This window comes from Diorhabda sublineata, chromosome 10 (assembly GCF_026230105.1).
Source record: "Diorhabda sublineata isolate icDioSubl1.1 chromosome 10, icDioSubl1.1, whole genome shotgun sequence".
Lineage (NCBI taxonomy): Eukaryota > Metazoa > Arthropoda > Insecta > Coleoptera > Chrysomelidae > Diorhabda > Diorhabda sublineata.
Window position 1 is genome coordinate 19,345,702 of NC_079483.1, and position 23,869 is coordinate 19,369,570.

At 31.8% G+C, this 23,869-nt stretch overlaps 1 protein-coding gene across 1 annotated transcript in view; it reads right to left on the minus strand.

The window, feature by feature from the left end:
* LOC130449360 (zwei Ig domain protein zig-8-like) overlaps positions 1–23,869 on the minus strand; it is a 247,648-nt gene that overhangs the window by 45,199 nt on the left and 178,580 nt on the right. The window contains exons 3-4 of the mRNA XM_056787136.1: positions 13,092–13,276; positions 7,637–7,738 (exon numbers count right to left, since the gene is read on the minus strand). Coding sequence (XP_056643114.1) covers positions 7,637–7,738; positions 13,092–13,276 — 287 coding nt within the window. The remainder of the gene's footprint in view (positions 1–7,636; positions 7,739–13,091; positions 13,277–23,869) is intronic.

Below are 23,869 nucleotides of genomic sequence, written 5' to 3' on the forward strand. Positions count from 1 at the left end.
TACGATCTTTTTAACTAGAAGATGGCCGACTTCCGGTTCTACCGGATATTGACTGTAACTTCGTTATTTTGATTAGAACACTCTATATATTCATACATTTTTGAAATCTACGTAAAATTTTAGTATAGTTTTGTCTAAAAACTTTTTTCAAAAAATGCATACTGATATATTAATATTTTTATAAAAAATTGCAGACCCTTATAAATTATTTTTTTACGAGGACACCCTTGAAAATATGAAAATAATTTCTGTTCGGTTGCTTTTATCAGGGTCAGACGTATTTGAATGCATATTGAAAAATTTTTAATTTTATACAGGGTGTGTATAAAGAGTGTTCAAAGTTTAACTTTATAAATATCAAATTTCTTTATTTTTTTTTAATAGAACCACCCGGTTTTTCATATTTTAATATATACAGGGGTAATTTCGAAAATTTCGAGGTATAAATATCTGGATGCAATAATTGAAAATGGGTAAATTATACAAGATGTCCCATGTCGAGTTAAAACTATCTGTATATGGAAAAATGTTTATAATAGAATCATGAAAATTTCTACGTTTGGTTTTTCGGATACGATCTTTTTAACTAAAATATTTTCAAAGATGGCCGACTTCCGGTTCTACCGGATATTGACTGTAACTTCGTTATTTTGATACGAACACTCTATATATTCATACATTTTTGAAATTTACGTACAATTTTAGTATAGTTTTGTCTAAAAACTTTTTTCAAAAAATGCATACTTTTTGAGTTATTAATTTTTTTATAAAAGTTGCAGACCCTTATAAATTATTTTTTTACGAGGACCCCCTTAAAATTATGAAAATAATTTCTGTTCGGTTGCTTCTATCAAGGTCAAATATATTTAAATCTATATTTAAAAATGTCTTATTTTATACAGGGTGCGTATAAAAATTAAGATAAACGAACATAGTTTCGAGAATTTATAATAGCTTCTTCAGGTGATGGACATCGTTGGCATTTGTTTTGACGACAAGAAAATGTCATTAAATGATAAATTAAGTGAAAAAACATCGATTTGATTTTTATCTCCTTCAAGTATTCAGTTGTTTTTCATTCAAAATCGATTGAATTGCAGTTAACGATATCCGTCTGATTTTGGACAAACTTCTCGACGTTTTTCACTGAATAAATTCCGGAAATACTTTTCCTTCATTACCAAAAGCTGCAAGAATCCATTGTATACATTGTTGTTAAAAATTCACCCTCGTATAAGCATTTAAACGTGATGATATTCATCATTGAGAAACTACAATGTTATTTGCCATTCTTAAGTAAATAATTACTTTTACCTTCATCAAATTTTTGATTCTCTGGTTATTTCCTGGAGTATGAACTAAGAATACGATGAAGAAGGTATTTAGAAACTAAAGCAATTAAAGTTGGTGAGAGTTTACTTAAGAAGGTCTGTTTGTTGTACGTGTATATGTTAGATAGAGGAAGGTTATATTCTAGTAAGTTTGTGAAGATTTATACTGTTTCTGATATCTCGAATTCCGAAGAATGTTGACATTTTTTACCTCTGAATGCATTAAAATAAAAAAAACCGGGGTGGTTCTATTTAAAAAAATTAAAAAATTTGATATTTATGAAGTTAAACTTTGAACACTTTTTATACATACCCTGTGTATAATAAAATTTTTTTCAAAATAGATTCGAATACGTCTGACCTTGCTAAAAGCAATCCAATCAAAATCATTTCCACATCTTTAAGGGCGTCCTCATAAAAAAATAATATATAAGGGTCTGCAATTTTTTATAAAAAAATTAATAACTCAAAAAGTATGCAGTTTTCGAAAAAAGATTTTAGACAAAACTATATGTATTAATATGCAGGGTGTTCTATTCGAAATAACAAAGTTACAGTCGATTTCCGGTAGAATCGGAAGTCGGCCATCTTTGAAAATATTTTAGTTAAAAAGATCGTATCCGAAAAACCAAACGTAGAAATTTTCATGATTCTATTATAAACATTTTTCCATATACAGATAGTTTTAACTCGACATGGGACATCTTGTATAATTTACCCATTTTCAATTATTGCATCCAGATATTTATACCTCGAAATTTTCGAAATTACCCCTGTATATATTGAAATATGAAAAACCGGGTGGTTCTATTAAAAAAAAATAAAAAAATTTGATATTAATGAAGTTAAACTTTGAACACTCTTTATACACACCCTGTATAAAATTAAAAATTTTTCAATATGCATTCAAATACGTCTGACCCTGATAAAAGCAACCGAACAGAAATTATTTTCATATTTTCAAGGGTGTCCTCGTAAAAAAATAATTTATAAGGGTCTGCAATTTTTTATAAAAATATTAATATATCAGTATGCATTTTTTGAAAAAAGTTTTTAGACAAAACTATACTAAAATTGTACGTAAATTTCAAAAATGTATGAATATATAGAGTGTTCTAATCAAAATAACGAAGTTACAGTCAATATCCGGTAGAACCGGAAGTCGGCCATCTTCTAGTTAAAAAGATCGTATCCGAAAACCCAAACGTAGGAATTTTCATGATTTTATTCTTCTTGGGACACCATGTATAAAGCAAATAGTTTCGTAGATATGACTAAAAAGTGACTTGTTAATGAAAACGTGTAAAACGCGCCTTACTAATTTGACATGTAACAATTCTTGGTTGATTTGAGCCATAAAAATAACACAAGTTTCTACTAGTCTGAAAATGAAGTATTACCTCCGAAAATTCGAAATTAAGCTCGAATAACCCTTACCTTAAAAATATACCCTATTCCGGTATGTTATTATTACTCTTAGGGGTAAAAACTACCCCTTAATTTAAAAAATCAATAAAATTATAAGTATAAGCATTTAATGAGTAGAAAAATACTTGTAAAAGTTGTTTAATCCTTAAATGTAGTAATTATGATTTTTTAACCCCCTTTTCAATCTATTTCATCCCTTATAAAGCACCCTCGATTAATATAAAATTTAAAAATCTTATTTAATAACTTTACGGTAATTTATTTATATTTATATATTTTTATATGTAATTATTTATTTTAAATGGACATATTTTTATTTGTTTTCACTTGAATATTTTGTATTTTCAATTTTAGACCCCTATAAATCATCCCCTATTTCAAAAAAAATTTATAAATATATTTACATCTCCGATACATACTCCGAAATTTAAAAAAAAAAAGTTTTTTGACCATATCTCGGTTAATTTTCAAGCAAATTAGTCGTTCGAAACGCAGATTTATAGAAAATTTTATATACTATGAGTTTATTGAGGATTTAAATTCCTTTAGCCCTTTATTTTTACAAGGGCAACGTGTAAAGGGTTCCCAAAATGGTATCGGTCATACGTTATGGTACGATTTGTAAGGTCATATCTCCGTTACTTTAGAAGCTACAAAAAATTTGAAAAAATCAAAATATTTGTTAAGAAAAATACTAACTTTTTGTTTCCTATCAATTTACATGTATATCTCTTAGTTTCTCTGAAATTTTGAACAAAAGAGAATTTTTTAAAAATTTCGAAAATGATTTTTCAATTTTAAACATAATTTTTTTCGAAATTATGCATTCTAAATAGTTCAAAATCTCCAGATATTGTTATTAGTATGTGAGTAAAATATGTAATCACTAAATTATATATTTATTGTAATTTGGGCACTATTGCTAAGGGTGAAATTGAACTTTTTTTCTACAAAAAAAAAAGTATAAATCGATTTTATTTCGACTATAACTTTCTTTGCTTTTATGCTAGAAAGTTATATTATATCTCATTTTAAAGCTTTTTAAAAGTACTTTGAAAAAGGTTATATACGATTACATCGAAAACTTGACCGTTTTTCCGTTATTCAACTTTGAATTTTTAAAAAAAATTTCGTTCGATAAAAACATTCACTTTTCAATAAATCCTAACTCGGTTTGTATTATGTCTAAAACAAATTTAAGAAAAACAATCTTTCTGTTTTTTTATAAACTTCATTTTTGTATCTCACACTTTTTCTGATAAAACCAAAATTATTTGAGTTATTAATGAAAAATCGATAAAAAACGTGGTTTTTTTAAAAAAATATTTCGATCGCGCATAACTAAAAAACTATTGATTTTTCAAAAAAAATACTAAGAACATTTCTTTCTCAAAATTTCGATTTCTATCAATTTCCGCGATTATTTTCAACATAAAAAATTTCCCCCCTTAGTTGCGATGGAACTCACCCCTAGAGCGAAAGCACACAACAGCGTGAAGCAGATTTTCTTTTTTGAGGTATTCCCTACATGCTGTCAAAATTTTATTAAAACCACTGCAGGTTCATGGAAATCGGAGATGAAAAACTTGGTTTCCCGAACGTATTTAACGATGTGAAACATTTTATAGCATCTATACCCACTTTAGATCCAAATACTACAATTTAATTATCATATTTATGCGAAATTGTGACAAACTACATCGTAAAAAGGCGGAAACTACGTAAATAATCAACCAGAAGCTAAACAACTGTCTTTTAAAATATTTTCCAAATTACATATTTTTTTTCAAATCACCCATTCTTATCTTTGCGCTTTTCCGTCAGCGAAATTTAAAGTTACGGTGAAATTCTGAAATATCCGAGTCAATTGACAAGAGTCGGGTTGACATGTACCCCGGCATGATATTCGATTAAGAGAAATAATGGCCTCGGGTCGAGCGAGTCTAGTGGAGATAGGAAAACCGCAGACGAGAACTGGATGGAAAAATTAAAATCACACACGAAATTCTAGCACTTATTATCTGATGAAATTTTATTTCCCTTGCAGACGTCATTCGTTCCGGTCCATTGGTTTAATGAAAGTATTAAGAAAATGCACCAAAGGAACAAAAAAAAAACAAAGTAAACGGTTTCTTTGTGTTGAAAGAACGCGCTGACAGCTCAATATCGACGATTCTTTTTCCTTAAAATCGAAATATTTAAGCATAATGCACGTCAAATCTTCCAAACTACAAAATAAATCTTCCGCATCAATCTTCATCTCATAGTTCTGACGTTCTTTATCTTGGTAAATGCACTTCTGTCTCTAAAATTTGCTCAGTTGGTTGTTAATCTGACATCCCACGAAACCAGTTCAAAATAGGGTGTCTCACAGTCCAATTTTCACCACAACTGTCCGCCTAGTATACCCCGGTGTCCTGATGACCATATCAAGGTTGTTTGGTTTCTAGTGTTAGTATTTTTAGAGTTTGTTTACAGTGCTAGCTCAGGCATGCATTCAATAACCTTCAAGGCGTTCAATATCGTAAAAACTCTGCCTGAAAAATGGTAAATGATTAGCCCGTGGTAGCTTCAAAATGCCTTTTAGAAAATCTATCTTCTAGTATTGAATACTCCTTTCTAGCAAAGGTTTTAATTGAGCAACTTTGCCTAAAAAGTGGTAAATGCTTCCCCTGATGGTATTTCGATATAAAAATGCCTAAATCAGCTCTTTACGCCATCTCGAACCATCTGTTTACCAGATTTGTTTCCACCTAGGAAAAAATCTTTAACGACCCATGAATAGCCGTCTTTGGTTACCATTTCTAATGGAATGTTTATATTTATCAATCTATCCATGTCAATCTAGTTATGTCAGATTGAATGGCTTCAATTTTATCTCCTGGATTAGTCCGTGGTAGCTTCAAAATGCCTCTTACAAAATCTATCTTCTAGTATTGAATACTCCTTTCTAGCAAGGTTTTTAATCAAGGTTTCTCTTGAGCAACTTTGCCTAGAAAATGGTAAATGCTTCCCCTGATGGTATTTCGATCTAAAAATGCCTAAATCAGCTCTTTACGCGAGGTCGAACCATCTGTTTACCAGATTTGTTTCCACCTAGGAAAAAATCTTTAACGACCCATGAATAGCCGTCTTTGGTTACCATTTCTAATGGAATGTTTATATTTATCAATCTATCCATGTCAATCTAGTTATGTCAGATTGAATGGCTTCAATTTTATCTCCTGGATTAGTCCGTGGTAGCTTCAAAATGCCTCTTACAAAATCTATCTTCTAGTATTGAATACTCCTTTCTAGCAAGGTTTTTAATCAAGGTTTCTCTTGAGCAACTTTGCCTAGAAAATGGTAAATGCTTCCCCTGATGGTATTTCGATCTAAAAATGCCTAAATCAGCTCTTTACGCGAGGTCGAACCATCTGTTTACCAGATTTGTTTCCACCTAGGAAAAAATCTTTAACGACCCATGAATAGCCGTCTTTGGTTACCATTTCTAATGGAATGTTTATATTTATCAATCTATCCATGTCAATCTAGTTATGTCAGATTGAATGGCTTCAATTTTATCTCCTGGATTAGTCCGTGGTAGCTTCAAAATGCCTCTTATAAAATCTATCTTCTAGTATTGAATACTCCTTTCTAGCAAGGTTTTTAATCAAGGTTTCTCTTGAGCAACTTTGCCTAGAAAATGGTAAATGCTTCCCCTGATGGTATTTCGATCTAAAAATGCCTAAATCAGCTCTTTACGCCATCTCGAACCATCTGTTTACCAGATTTGTTTCCACCTAGGAAAAAATCTTTAACGACCCATGAATAGCCGTCTTTGGTTACCATTTCTAATGGAATGTTTATATTTATCAATCTATCCATGTCAATCTAGTTATGTCAGATTGAATGGCTTCAATTTTATCTCCTGGATTAGTCCGTGGTAGCTTCAAAATGCCTCTTACAAAATCTATCTTCTAGTATTGAATACTCCTTTCTAGCAAGGTTTTTAATCAAGGTTTCTCTTGAGCAACTTTGCCTAGAAAATGGTAAATGCTTCCCCTGATGGTATTTCGATCTAAAAATGCCTAAATCAGCTCTTTACGCGAGGTCGAACCATCTGTTTACCAGATTTATTTCCAACTAGGAGTAAATCTTTACGGAACCATGAATAGCCATCTTTGGTTACCATTTCTAATGGAATGTTTATATTTATCAATCTATCCATGTCAATCTAGTTATGTCAGATTAAATGGCTTCAATTTTATCGCCAAGGTTTTTCTTGAGCAGCTCTGCCTAGAAAATAGTAAACGTTTCCCCTGATGGTACGTAGAGCTTTTATTTTGATCCATAAATGCCTCATTCAGTTTTTCAGCTCATGTTGTTGTAGAAATGTAGTTTTTCTTTCGACCACGACGAATATTTTTCTAAAATTCCATATTTCGATAAAAAGATTCATAAAAAAAATCCAATTTTCATGGATATGAAAAGTAAACACTCATTTTCAATCCAAAGGGAATCAGATACTTTCTTAGGAAAGTCGAACCTCGTTAAAGTGAGGGCCTATCAGAAAATTCAATTCCAATTTAAACAGAACCGTATCTAGGATCATTCGAAATAGATGTTGATATAATTTAGAAACATACATTTTGTTTTTTAATCTCCAAAATTCAAGTTCAATGTGAAACTCTACCATGTTTAGGAAGATCCATTCAAAACAAACGTTTTTTCGAATACAACTTCTCACAAAAAAGTCTATACTGATCTAAAATCATCGGACATTTTGATTTGATTATTAAAAAGAGAAGATTTGTAAAAAGAACGTCGAAACTAATATAGAACTAACTTCACGTAAAACGATCTAATCGATCTGTGAATATTTCACTGGTTCTTACCTCTGAATGCTGTAAATGTATAGCTTGAAACCTGTCATCACTGCTGTAAGTGGTTAAACCGACAGTGAGAAGGTGGTAATCTTTCCTCCGTATCCAAGATACCTGAAATTGATGAATAATTGGTATAAATACAATTTTAATCGTCGTTTTCGAAACTATATTTATATAAAAATGAATTTCTGTTCGTTAGACTCGCTAAAACTCGAGAACGGCTGGATCGATTTGTTTAATTTTGGTCTTGAATTGTTTGGGGAAGTCCAGAGAAGGTTTAGATGTTGATTAATATATAAAAATGCATGTTTAAGGGAAGGATGTCTTGATTTCGCGTTACTGATGAAGTTACCGTTCGATTTTAATCGTTTACTTATTTCCGGTACGTCTGGACATTGCGATAACTATAAATAAATCGCAAGGCCGGTCGTTAGAAGTTTGCGGAATCAACTGTTTCGCGATTGGATGATTTTACTTCATCAAAAAGTTTTAAAATGTTTAACAGACTGTATTTCAACTGTGTGTGTTTGTCAATATGGAATTGAAATCTCATAAATAGCCCGTAGTTCAGGAAAATTACATTTTTTAAATGAGCAACGTCATATGTAATTAATATAAAGACAAATTTGATCGTCGTTTTCAAAATTATATATATAAAAATGAATTTCTATTAGTTAGACTCGCTAAAATTTGAGCACGGCTGGATCGATTTGTTTAATTTTGGTCTTGAATTGTTTGTTGAAGTCCAGAGAAGGTTTAGAAGTTGATTAATATATAAAAATACTTGTATAAGGAAAGGATGATTCGATTTTAAACGTTTACTTGTTTCCGGTACGTCTGAACATTGCGATAACTATAAATAAATCGCAAGGCCGGTCGTTAGAAGTTTGCGGAATCAACTGTTTCGCGATTGGATGATTTTACTTTATCAGAATGTTTTTAATTGATCAACAGACTGTGTGTTTGTCAATATGAAATTGAAATCTCATAAATAGCCCCTAGTTCAGGAAAATTACATTTTTTAATTAAGCAACGTCATATGCAATTAATATAAAGACAAATTTGATCGTCGTTTTCGAAACTATATATATAAAAATGAATTTCTGTTCGTTAGACTCGCTAAAATTCGAGCACGGCTGGATCGATTTGTTTCATTTTGGTCTTGAATTGTTTGGGGAAGTCCAGAGAAGGTTTAGACGTTGATTAATATATAAAAATGCATGTCTAAGAGAAGGATGTCTTGAAAAATGCATATCTAAGGAAAGGATGTCTTCATTTCGCGTTACTGATGAAGTTACCGTTCGATTTTAAACGTTTACTTATTTCCGGTACGTCTGGACATTGCGATAACTATAAATAAATCGCAAGGCCGGTCGTTAGAAGTTTGCGGAATCAACTGTTTCGCGATTGGATGATTTTACTTTATCAGAATGTTTTTAATTGATCAACAGACTGTGTGTTTGTCAATATGAAATTGAAATCTTATAAATAGCCCGTAATTCAGGAAAATTACATTTTTTAATTAAGCAACGTCATATGTAATTAATATAAAGACAAATTTGATCGTCGTTTTCGAAACTATATATATAAAAATGAATTTCTATTAGTTAGATTCGCTAAAATTTGAGCACGGCTGGATCGATTTGTTTCATTTTGGTCTTGAATTGTTTGTGGAAGTCAAGAGAAGGTTTAGACGTTGATTAATATATAAAAATGCATATCTAAGGAAAGGATGTCTTGATTTCGCGTTACTGATGGAGTTACCATTCGATTTTAAACGTTTACTTATTTCCGGTACGTCTGGACATTGCGATAACTATAAATAAATCGCAAGGCCGGTCTTTAGAAGTTTGCGGAATCAACTGTTTCGCGATTGGATGATTTTACTTCATCAAAAAGTTTTAAAATGTTTAACAGACTGTATTTCAACTGTGGGTGTTTGTCAATATGGAATTGAAATCTCATAAATAGCCCGTAGTTCAGGAAAATTACATTTTTTAAATGAGCAACGTCATATGTAATTAATATAAAGACAAATTTGATCGTCGTTTTCAAAATTATATATATAAAAATGATTTTCTGTTCATTAGATTCACTAAAATTTTAGCACGGCTGGATCGATTTGTTTAATTTTGGTCTTGAATTGTTTGTTGAAGTCCAGAGAAGGTTTAGAAGTTGATTAATATATAAAAATACTTGTATAAGGAAAGGATGATTCGATTTTAAACGTTTACTTGTTTCCGGTACGTCTGAACATTGCGATAACTATAAATAAATCGCAAGGCCGGTCGTTAGAAGTTTGCGGAATCAACTGTTTCGCGATTGGATGATTTTACTTCATCAAAAAGTTTTAAAATGTTTAACAGACTGTATTTCAACTGTGTGTGTTTGTCAATATGGAATTGAAATCTCATAAATAGCCCGTAGTTCAGGAAAATTACATTTTTTAAATGAGCAACGTCATATGTAATTAATATAAAGACAAATTTGATCGTCCTTTTCGAAATTATATATATAAAAATGATTTTCTGTTCATTAGATTCACTAAAATTTGAGCACGGCTGGATCGATTTGTTTAATTTTGGTCTTGAATTGTTTGTGGAAGTCCAGAGAAGGTTTAGACGTTGATTAATATATAAAAATGCATATCTAAGGAAAGGATGTCTTCATTTCGCGTTACGGATGAAGTTACCATTCGATTTTAAACGTTTACTTATTTCCGGTACGTCTGGACATTGCGATAACTATAAATAAATCGCAAGGCCGGTCGTTAGAAGTTTGCGGAATCAACTGTTTCGCGATTGGATGATTTTACTTTATCAGAATGTTTTTAATTGATCAACAGACTGTGTGTTTGTCAATATGAAATTGAAATCTCATAAATAGCCCCTAGTTCAGGAAAATTACATTTTTTAATTAAGCAACGTCATATGCAATTAATATAAAGACAAATTTGATCGTCGTTTTCGAAACTATATATATAAAAATGAATTTCTGTTCGTTAGACTCGCTAAAATTCGAGCACGGCTGGATCGATTTGTTTCATTTTGGTCTTGAATTGTTTGGGGAAGTCCAGAGAAGGTTTAGACGTTGATTAATATATAAAAATGCATGTCTAAGGGAAGGATGTCTTCATTTCGCGTTACTGATGAAGTTACCGTTCGATTTTAAACGTTTACTTATTTCCGGTACGTCTGGACATTGCGATAACTATAAATAAATCGCAAGGCCGGTCGTTAGAAGTTTGCGGAATCAACTGTTTCGCGATTGGATGATTTTACTTCATCAAAAAGTTTTAAAATGTTTAACAGACTGTATTTCAACTGTGTGTGTTTGTCAATATGGAATTGAAATCTCATAAATAGCCCGTAGTTCAGGAAAATTACATTTTTTAAATGAGCAACGTCATATGTAATTAATATAAAGACAAATTTGATCGTCCTTTTCGAAATTATATATATAAAAATGATTTTCTGTTCATTAGATTCACTAAAATTTCAGCACGGCTGGATCGATTTGTTTAATTTTGGTCTTGAATTGTTTGTGGAAGTCCAGAGAAGGTTTAGACGTTGATTAATATATAAAAATGCATATCTAAGGAAAGGATGTCTTCATTTCGCGTTACGGATGAAGTTACCATTCGATTTTAAACGTTTACTTATTTCCGGTACGTCTGGACATTGCGATAACTATAAATAAATCGCAAGGCCGGTCGTTAGAAGTTTGCGGAATCAACTGTTTCGCGATTGGATGATTTTACTTCATCAAAAAGTTTTAAAATGTTTAACAGACTGTATTTCAACTGTGTGTGTTTGTCAATATGGAATTGAAATCTCATAAATAGCCCGTAGTTCAGGAAAATTACATTTTTTAAATGAGCAACGTCATATGTAATTAATATAAAGACAAATTTGATCGTCCTTTTCGAAATTATATATATAAAAATGATTTTCTGTTCATTAGATTCACTAAAATTTCAGCACGGCTGGATCGATTTGTTTAATTTTGGTCTTGAATTGTTTGTGGAAGTCCAGAGAAGGTTTAGACGTTGATTAATATATAAAAATGCATATCTAAGGAAAGGATGTCTTCATTTCGCGTTACGGATGAAGTTACCATTCGATTTTAAACGTTTACTTATTTCCGGTACGTCTGGACATTGCGATAACTATAAATAAATCGCAAGGCCGGTCGTTAGAAGTTTGCGGAATCAACTGTTTCGCGATTGGATGATTTTATTTAATCAGAATGTTTTTAATTGATCAACAGACTGTGTGTTTGTCAATATGAAATTGAAATCTCATAAATAGCCCCTAGTTCAGGAAAATTACATTTTTTAATTAAGCAACGTCATATGCAATTAATATAAAGACAAATTTGATCGTCGTTTTCGAAACTATATATATAAAAATGAATTTCTATTAGTTAGATTCGCTAAAATTTGAGCACGGCTGGATCGATTTGTTTCATTTTGGTCTTGAATTGTTTGTGGAAGTCCAGAGAAGGTTTAGAAGTTGATTAATATATAAAAATGCTTGTATAAGGAAAGGATGATTCGATTTTAAACGTTTACTTATTTCCGGTACGTCTGGACATTGCGATAACTATAAATTAATCGCAAGGCCGGTCGTTAGAAGTGTGCAGAATCAACTGTTTCGCGATTGGATGATTTTATTTAATCAGAATGTTTTTATCGTGTGTAATTGTTTTGTTTTAAGTTTATTTTATACAAAAGTTTAAGTATTTATCGATTGATTAGTAGTTAATGAATTTTCTTCTAGGATATCACGCGCGTTTGATGAAATTTGTAATCAATAACTGAATTTTACGGTTATTGTGTGTTTATTCAAAGTGTGGTATTGCCGCATCGTGTACGAATTTGCATTCGATCAATAATTTGGTCGGTTAACATGCTTGTTTAAATAAATCAGTACAAATCCAAAAAAACACGACGGATTCATCTGGATTCCGATAATTTTAGTTTATCACTACCGCATAGACGATTATTCATCCTATAGATAATCGCTTTCATGTTTTTTTAAATAAAATAAATGTCAACCGTATAAATTATCTCGAAATGTATTTTTTTTGACGAAATTTCATCTCGAGAAAGTTAACTAAGTGAAAAAGTGAAATATGTCTTCAAAAATTTGTGATTGGTTAAGATAATCCTTAAAAAATGTTTTGGACGATGTTTTGATGTAAATTTCCAAGAAATTTCGCGAAAATTGTCAATCAAACCGTTCAGAAGATGGAGTAACGCGTTGAGCGCGCAAAAATTGAAGAAAATAACGCTTTAAGTACAATCGTTATTAAAACGCGCGTCAAACAGTGTAATTATGAATATTGGTGTAAACAGTGTGTTCATAAACGTTATTAGACGTGTAATATCCAATCGACGACCTAACCACGCGACTATCGAAGCGTTTTTATTATAAAGAAATGAAATAACAGATAAACTTACCATCCCATCGCCAATATTATTTATTATACATGGTACTAAAGCTGTAGATCCCGTTTGGGATGTTACGATTGTGTTGTTTTCGGTGACGAAATGAACAGGCGGATTTTCCAATGGTGGAAACGACGCGCTCAATTCATTGAATTCGTTTAAATCGATTTCTTCTAATCTAGAATCTACGTCGATTTCTGAAACAAACGAAAATAATTTTGGATTTTTTTTTTATTCAATATGATTATTTGAAATTACATGATTGATTACAATCATTTTAGTACGGGATTATACTGGAAACTGATCCCCCGTGGACTGTTTTCGATTTTGAGATTTCGAATATTTAATATTTCAATATGTCACGATTTGGTTAAAGTGCTGACGAGAATATTAATGAAATTATAGGATGAAATGTACCAAAAAATATCGGTTAGAGTGAAAAATTTGTATGGAAAGCGTTTGTGGATATTTGCGATGGTAGAAAATATCAATTTGATGCAAATCTGAAAGGATTGGGCTGTGAATATGAAAAGAAAATATGTTAAACTTTGAACACTTTTTATACACACCCTGTGTGAAATAAGAAATTTTTCAATATAGATTTGAATACGTCTGACCTTGATAAAAACAACGGAATAAAAATTATTTTCATATTTTTAAGGGTGTCCTCGTAAAAAAATAATTTATAAGGGGCTGCAATTTTTTATAAAAAAATTAATAACTCGAAAAGTAAGCATTTTTCGAAAAAAAGTTTTTAGACAAAACTATATTAAAATTTTATGTAAATTTCAAAAATTATGAATATATAGGGTGTTCTATACAAAATAACGAAGTTACAGTCAACTTCCGGTAGAACCGGAAGTCGGCCATCTTTGAAAATATTCTAGTTAAAAAGATCGTATCCGAAAACCCAAGATTTGAGAATTTTCATATACAGATAGTTTTAACTCATCCAACTTTGAACACTTTTTATACACACCCTGTATAGAATAAGAAATTTTTCAATATAAATTTAAATACGTCTGACCTTGATAAAAGCAACCGAACAGAAATTATTTTCATATTTTTAAGGGTGTCTTCGTAAAAAAATAATTTATAAGGGACTGCAATTTTTTATAAAAAAATTAATAACTCGAAAAGTAAGCATTTTTCGAAAAAAAGTTTTTAGACAAAACTATATTAAAATTTTACGTAAATTTCGAAAATTATGAATATATAGGGTGTTCTCTACAAAATAACGAAGTTACAGTCAACTTCCGGTAGAACCGGAAGTCGGCCATCTTTGAAAATATTCTAGTTAAAAAGATCGTATCCGAAAACCCAAGATTTGAGAATTTTCATTATTTTACTATAAGTATTTTGCCATATACAGATAGTTTTAACTCATCCAACTTTGAACACATTTTATACACACCCTGTATAGAATAAGAAATTTTTCAATATAAATTTAAATACGTCTGACCTTGATAAAAGCAACCGAACAGAAATTATTTTCATATTTTTAAGGGTGTCCTCGTAAAAAAATAATTTATAAGGATCTGTAATTTTTTACAAAAAAATTAATAACTCAAAAAGTATGCATTTTTCGAAAAAAGTTTTCAGACAAAACTATACTAAAATATCACGTAGATTTCAAAAATGTATGAATATATAGGGTGTTCTATACAAAATAACGAAGTTACAGTCAACTTCCGGTAGAACCGGAAGTCGGTCATCTTTGAAAATATTCTAGTTAAAAAGATCGTATCCGAAAACCTAAATTTAGAAATTTTCATGATTTTACTACAGGTATTCTGTCATATATAGAGATAGTTTTAACTCGTCGTGGGACATCCTGTATAATGTAGTAGTTATATAGTAGGAAAATTATAAGAGAAAACTAAATATAGATAAATATACTGGCAGTATCACACAAAAATGATTTAGGGATATTTCTCAACTGTTTTAGTTGAAAAAAATATTTTTTCCAATCGAAATCTGGATGTTTAGAATTCGGAAAGGTTGTTAGTGAAAAGCTGAAACGTTCGAAATGTGCCAATATTTGATCAACAGTCATTTCGTGATTTTTGAAATGTATACAATTTCGACCGGAAATAGCGGACGTTGATCGACGCAACGAATAAAACGTGCAATACGTACAAAAATTGAAATTAAAATCAAACTTCAATTAAAACACGATTTATATGCGCTACATATAAATTTGACAGTAATAATAACTTCTAATCATTCTATTCAGTATTAGATTCAAATCAATTTTCGTATAATTAAGATATGCTGTGCTGACGAGACCTGAGAAAACCGAAACCGGTCTAAATTGAATCTTTACTTTAAATCATCACTCCAAAGGTCAACTCGAATGAATTGGCGTAAATAGCCTTCACAATAAGACTTATTGAACATCCCAACAGTCAAAATGGACATAAAAATCCCATATATAATCATAAAAATGATTAAAATACAGTAGCTGAGAGAAGGTATTAAAATCGAAGCTTTCAGTTTTAATTTATTTACATTTTTGTATATCTAGTCAACTTTTCGAGTTGTTTATTCCATTGAATTTCTGTTTTCTTGTAATATCAATTTCGAAAAACCGAAAATCAATCTCGTAACCGCTTTATAATCTGATCTAACTACGTTCAACTTGAAGCTCTGTATAATATATCGGTTTATGTAAGCTAGCAATTATCTCTAGTGCAATTTCCCATTCTAGCGAAACTACGAATTCAATTAAGGATCTGGGAACTAAAACAACTTTAAATAGATCGTTTTTAGAAGACATGATTTAATTATGAGAAAGTAGAAGTTTCCAAATTTATTAATTCCATTCAAAGTTTTATTTTTCTCAATATGGTTGTACCAAAAAACTTAATAATCGTCTGACTGACACACAGATGGCGCTGCCACTGTCAAATCCATATGACGTTTATGAAGTACGAACTGTCAATAGACTATGTGTCAAATTTCACGACGTTTCGATTGGTAATAAAAAAGTGACAGACATTTAAGTGAAACTACTTTTTGAGGGAAAAAGCGAAATGACGTTTATGAAGTACGAACTGTCAATAGACTATGTGTCAAATTTCACGACGTTTCGATTGGTAATAAAAAATTGACAGACATTTGAGTGAAACTATTTTTTGAGGGCGAAAACGATATGACGTTTATGAAGTACGAACTGTCAATAGACTATGTGTCAAATTTCACGACGTTTCGATTGGTAATAAAAAAGTGACAGACATTTGAGTGAAACTATTTTTTGAGGGCGAAAACGAAATGACGTTTATGAAGTACGAACTGTCAATAGACTATGTGTCAAATTTCACGACGTTTCGATTGGTAATAAAAAAGTGACAGACATTTAAGTGAAACTACTTTTTGAGGGAAAAAACGAAATGACGTTTATGAAGTACGAACTGTCAATAGACTATGTGTCAAATTTCACGACGTTTCGATTGGTAATAAAAAAGTGACAGACATTTGAGTGAAACTATTTTTTGAGGGCGAAAACGAAATGACGTTTATGAAGTACGAACTGTCAATAGACTATGTGTCAAATTTCACGACGTTTCGATTGGTAATAAAAAAGTGACAGACATTTGAGTGAAACTATTTTTTGAGGGCGAAAACGAAATGACGTTTATGAAGTACGAACTGTCAATAGACTATGTGTCAAATTTCACGACGTTTCGATTGGTAATAAAAAAGTGACAGACATTTAAGTGAAACTACTTTTTGAGGGAAAAAACGAAATGACGTTTATGAAGTACGAACTGTCAATAGACTATGTGTCAAATTTCACGACGTTTCGATTGGTAATAAAAAAGTGACAGACATTTGAGTGAAACTATTTTTTGAGGGCGAAAACGAAATGACGTTTATGAAGTACGAACTGTCAATAGACTATGTGTCAAATTTCACGACGTTTCGATTGGTAATAAAAAAGTGACAGACATTTAAGTGAAACTATTTTTTGAGGGAAAAAACGAAATGACGTTTATGAAGTACGAACTGTCAATAGACTATGTGTCAAATTTCACGACGTTTCGATTGGTAATAAAAAAGTGACAGACATTTGAGTGAAACTATTTTTTGAGGGCGAAAACGAAATGACGTTTATGAAGTACGAACTGTCAATAGACTATGTGTCAAATTTCACGACGTTTCGATTGGTAAAAAAGAAGTGACAAACGAAGCTACTTTCGTTTTTTTAAGCAATTTAGTGTATTAACTTATCATTACTTTTTGATGAAAAAAAAAAACTGTACAAGCTCAGCAATATCCAGTCATGTACAGACACCGATGATGGTAAACGTTTTGTGGTCGTCCATTTGAGGTGATTACCGCAGAAAACATCGGAAAATCAAATCAAAATGGGTGCCGCGTTTGTCTACAGTCGGTCAAAACCAAACAACTTGTTGATGATTCCCAGCAGTGTTTGGTCGTGTTTACACGTAATAAATGAAATTTTTTGGGTAATGGATGAAACGTGGATCCATCGCTTCACTCAGGAACCAAAATGATCATCATATGAGTGGACTAGAATCGATGAACCACGTTCAAAGCGTCCAAAAGCACAATATTCATTTGGGAAGGTTATGGCTTCAGTATTTTGGAATTTTGTTCACCGACTAATCTCCAAAATGGAGAAACAATCAATAGCGAATACTACATAGAGTTGTTGGAGGGTTTGAATGTAAAAATGAAGGAAAAACGTCGAAGTTTCACCAAGACAATACACCGATTCATAACAACGATGGTTAAATTGAACGAATTGCTTCCTCAACCATCGTATAGTCTAGATTTGGCTTCTAGTGACCACTGGCAGTTCTCTGATCTCAAAATGAAGTTCGCCGGTAAGAAATTCAGCTCAAAAAAGGAAGAAGCGATTGCTGAAACCTCCATAAGTACCCAAATCATCTATCGATCTAACAGGATTTTTATTTGAAAGATTACTTCATTGAAACCCTTATCAATTTGATAAAATCCGTTTTAATATGAATTCATCCACGCTCATTCATGTCTTATTTATCGAAGGATATTTTCATATCGTCTTATTTTCATAAAATAAACGCTCAGTTCAGATTAATAAAAAAACCCTTAGAGTTTTCACCATCTGGCGGGATGCTCTAAATAAGTCTTCAACGCCGTTCTCCTGAATATTTTATGGCAGATTAAAACGTCAAGCGTTAGTTTTTGTGAATTACATCGACGCTAAAACAAAAAGAAATAATTTGAGGTTAGTTTCGTTTATTTTATTCCATTAACAACTACGACATAATGTGGGGTTTACTCGGAGAGTGTTTATAAGTAATGACATTCTTAAATCAGCTTTAACTTCATTTGAGTTTATTTCTGCGCTTTGTTTGTAGCCCAAATAGGAAGAAAAACCGTTGAATTGCAACTTTCTAAGTCACTTAACGAGCCTAAAAATTTTTACGTCAAGCAAATCAAATTAGAGCAGAGTTGAGAGATTTAGAGCGTGGTTTTTTCTTTCTACACGTCTGCTCTACTTTAAATATCAATTATGTGCTTCTTGTAAGGTGTTTTTCTTCTTCTTTCCACTTTTTTTCGTTCTTCTTAGTATCATATCTGAATTTTTTGATGTGTTATTGTCGATTTCCTGTATATTATCATTAGTTTTTCGTTTGTACGTTTTCTCCAGATATCTTTTGACATTTTGACACAAATTTCTATCTGTTTGATTCAATTGTTCAAAATACGTGTTTTTTTTTATTTCTTCTTCACTTTTCTATAGAAATTATCTTCTAATTTGTTTCTTCCCTTCATACTGTTCGTTGTTTGAGTTCTATATTTGGTTTTTATCATTTTTGCTTCATTTGTATCATTAAAATCATCATCAAACATTTCTCTTTTAGTTACTGTCTCAAATTTTTGTTTTTTCTCTTTATTTGTTATTTTTTTTACACATTCCATATCAATATTTATCGAATTTCTTAATCGATATTAAATCGAATGATATTCGATGTTGATTGAGTGAAAATTTATTTTTTGCAGTGTAGATTTTATGTCATAGTAGAGACTCATCAATAACAAAGTTTCAACTCGACAATCTCCCTCATTTGGTAGCTATAAATTATATTTCGTTGACAACCTCACAACAAATATCCAAAGTAGCAGCACTCTAGTCAAGTCCCTTACAATTTCTGAAGCTGCTTCGGCATATAAAACATCGGAAGCGTATTTCAAAGTGGATATAATTAGGAATAGTCTCTTCAGGAAGCTTGACGTCATGCTTAATATTAGATACAAGCCCAAAAAGAAGGATTTATACTCGCTCGAATGGGATTTTTCTAAAATCATGTGAAACAAATTTTTATATCTCAGGATTGGCGAGAATTCTTGGATTGAGATAAATCTAAAGACGGAATCTTTAATGTAGAATGCAGCGTAGATGGGAGAAACAAAAAGACGACTCTAATTATTTCTAGAAAATTTTCATTCAATTCATTTAATTTTTTCTATCCTGTACCCGATTCCTTACAAGGAACAGGTCCTACAAAGGATCTATCTTCCTATACATTTGCAGATCCATTTTTAGATCTATTTCTATTCATTCCAAGAAGTTTCGGACGATTTTACTTCCCTCCAGCAAATCTTCTTTCATTTCATACTTCCTAGATGTAATTTTTTCTATCCTGTATCCGATTCCTTACAAGGAACAGGTCCTACAAAGGATCTATCCTCCTATACATTCGCAGATCCATTTTTAGATCTATTTCCATTCATTCCAAGAAGTATTGGACGTTTTTACGTGTCTCCAGCATATCTTCTTTATTTTCATAGTTCCTAGATGTAATTTTTTCTATCCTGTATCCGATTCCTTACAAGGAACAGGTCCTACAAAGGATCTATCCTCCTATACATTTGCAGATCCATTTTTAGATCTATTTCTATTCATTCCAAGAAGTATTGGACGTTTTCACGTGTCTTCAGCATATCTTCTTTATTTTCATAGTTCCTAGATGTAATTTTTTCTATCCTGTACCCGATTCCTTACAAGGAACAGGTCCTACAAAGGATCTATCTTCCTATACATTCGCAGATCCATTTTTAGATCTATTTCCATTCATTCCAAGAAGTATTGGACGTTTTCACGTGTCTCCAGCATATCTTCTTTATTTTCATAGTTCCTAGATGTAATTTTTTCTATCCTGTATCCGATTCCTTACAAGGAGCAGGTCCTACAAAGGATCTATCTTCCTATACATTTGCAGATCCATTTGTAAATCTATTTCCATTCATTCCAAGAAGTATTGGACGTTTTCACGTGTCTCCAGCAAATCTTCTTTCATTTCATACTTCCTAGATGTAATTTTTTCTATCCTGTATCCGATTCCTTACAAGGAACAGGTCCTACAAAGGATCTATCCTCCTATACATTTGCAGATCCATTTGTAGATCTATTTCGATTCATTCCAAGAAGTTTCGGACGATTTTACTTCTCTCCAGCAAATCTTCTTTCATTTCATACTTCCTAGATGTAATTTTTTCTATCCTGTATCCGATTCCTTACAAGGAACAGGTCCTACAAAGGATCTATCCTCCTATACATTTGCAGATCCATTTGTAAATCTATTTCCATTCATTCCAAGAAGTATTGGACGTTTTCACGTGTCTCCAGCATATCTTCTTTCATTTCATACTTCATAGATGTAATTTTTTCTATCCTGTACCCGATTCCTTACAAGGAACAGGTCCTACAAAGGATCTATCCTCCTATACATTTGCAGATCCATTTGTAGATCTATTTCGATTCATTCCAAGTAGTATTGGACGATTTTGATTGTCTCCAACAAATCTTCTTTCATTTCATACTTCCTAGATGTAATTTTTTCTATCCTGTACCCGATTCCTTACAAGGAACAGGTCCTACAAAGGATCTATCCTCCTATACATTTGCAGATCCATTTGTAGATCTATTTCGATTCATTCCAAGAAGTATTGGACGTTTTTACGTGTCTCCAGCATATCTTTTTTATTTTCATAGTTCCTAGATGTAATTTTTTCTATCCTGTACCCGATTCCTTACAAGGAACAGGTCCTACAAAGGATCTATCCTCCTATACATTTACAGATCCATTTGTAGATCTATTTCGATTCATTCCAAGAAGTTTCGGACGATTTTACTTCCCTCCAGCAAATCTTCTTTCATTTCATACTTCCTAGATGTAATTTTTTCTATCCTGTATCCGATTCCTTACAAGGAACAGGTCCTACAAAGGATCTATCCTCCTATACATTTGCAGATCCATTTGTAGATCTATTTCGATTCATTCCAAGAAGTATTGGACGTTTTTACGTGTCTCCAGCATATCTTTTTTATTTTCATAGTTCCTAGATGTAATTTTTCCTATCCTGTACCCGATTCCTTACAAGGAACAGGTCCTACAAAGGATCTATCCTCCTATACATTTACAGATCCATTTGTAGATCTATTTCGATTCATTCCAAGAAGTTTCGGACGATTTTACTTCCCTCCAGCAAATCTTCTTTCATTTCATACTTCCTAGATGTAATTTTTTCTATCCTGTATCCGATTCCTTACAAGGAACAGGTCCTACAAAGGATCTATCCTCCTATACATTTGCAGATCCATTTGTAGATCTATTTCGATTCATTCCAAGAAGTGTTGGACGTTTTTACGTGTCTCTAGCAAATCTTCTTTCACTTCATACTTCATAGATGTAATTTTTTCTATCCTGTACCCGATTCCTTACAAGGAACAGGTCCTACAAAGGATCTATCCTCCTATACATTTACAGATCCATTTGTAGATCTATTTCGATTCATTCCAAGAAGTTTCGGACGATTTTACTTCCCTCCAGCAAATCTTCTTTCATTTCATACTTCCTAGATGTAATTTTTTCTATCCTGTATCCGATTCCTTACAAGGAACAGGTCCTACAAAGGATCTATCCTCCTATACATTTGCAGATCCATTTGTAGATCTATTTCGATTCATTCCAAGAAGTATTGGACGTTTTTACGTGTCTCCAGCATATCTTTTTTATTTTCATAGTTCCTAGATGTAATTTTTCCTATCCTGTACCCGATTCCTTACAAGGAACAGGTCCTACAAAGGATCTATCCTCCTATACATTTACAGATCCATTTGTAGATCTATTTCGATTCATTCCAAGAAGTTTCGGACGATTTTACTTCCCTCCAGCAAATCTTCTTTCATTTCATACTTCCTAGATGTAATTTTTTCTATCCTGTATCCGATTCCTTACAAGGAACAGGTCCTACAAAGGATCTATCCTCCTATACATTTGCAGATCCATTTGTAGATCTATTTCGATTCATTCCAAGAAGTGTTGGACGTTTTTACGTGTCTCTAGCAAATCTTCTTTCACTTCATACTTCATAGATGTCATTTTTTCTATCCTCTATGTAATTTTTTGCTTGAAAATCATCCTTATTTTAAAATAAACTATAATAACGTGTTTACGAGGTGTGGTTATTAAATAGTCAAAGTCAAACCACTGTCAAATATTCTTTCGAACGCCATATCTGTAGACAAACCAGTGTAGCCGTTGCCTTCGTATAAAAATGATCAACAACTGATTGCGATGAAATTTTACGTGAAATTTGGTGTCAATGAATGTCGCATGTGTTTTTGGAAGTCTTAAGATGGTCGAGAAGACGTTGAAGATGATTTGAGTATACATAATATCGTAATTTGCAAAATTTTCGATCGATTGAATCCATTGTTGGGATCGATTGTTTGATAATAAATTTTCCGTGTAACGTGGATTCCAAAAACCGGTGAGAATTGGATGGGGAAAAAAAAAGAAATTAATTGTGGCAAATATTAAATGTAGCGGAACGAGTCTATGGCATTTCTTTTCTCCCATTCAACTAGATAAATGAAACCTTCATTGTAACGGAACCATTCATTGGTAATTACTCGTACCGAAGCCGATCGTAATTTTTCAAACCTTCAAAAATGACCCGAATCGAACGTTCCAGAAAACGCTCATTGTTCAAGGCAAATCCAAAGGTCGACGTTGTTTTGATAATGGAACCTGGATCCTGTGCGACTGTTATAAATTTCGCAAATCCGACACAACGGATAATGTACATGAATAATGCGTTCCGTGTATAATGTGGTTACTGTAAAATAAATAAATTCCGAAGTATATGATAGGCTTTGGCAAATAGAAATCTCGGTTTTGAAATGCGATGTGTAAATTTTACGATCATAAATATAATTCACATTTTACGTTTATACGAGGGTTGATTCGAACAAATACCGATTTAACTAAGAAACGAAACGTAAACGCGTCTTTATTTGTCTATGGATTAATGTAGTGTTGAAAACTATTCACTTCAACTTTAACCCTGTATATTTTTAACAAATATGGTAATGGATGAGTTCAATGTATATTGTAACTTGAAAACTTATTTTCTTAATTGATTCATGTCAAAAATAATTTGATATCACGAATGGTTTGAGAAATATGGAATTTTTTGAGCAAGCATGTCAATTTTTCCAAATTTTTTGATTATATGACAGAAAAACATCAGATTCTGGACGAATTTTTTTCTATTTTCAGTGCAAAATCTGAAATCTGAAATTTTCTTCAGTAATTTCTAGTTTTATGTTATTACAACGTTGCCATTTCACAACTTTAGAAACTATAAATTTATACGATGTTATTTATAAAGAAAAAACCAAACTTACACAATGTTTAACCCTGTATATTTCTCACATATATGGTAATGGATGAATGCAATGTATACTGTAACTTGAAAAATTGTTTTTT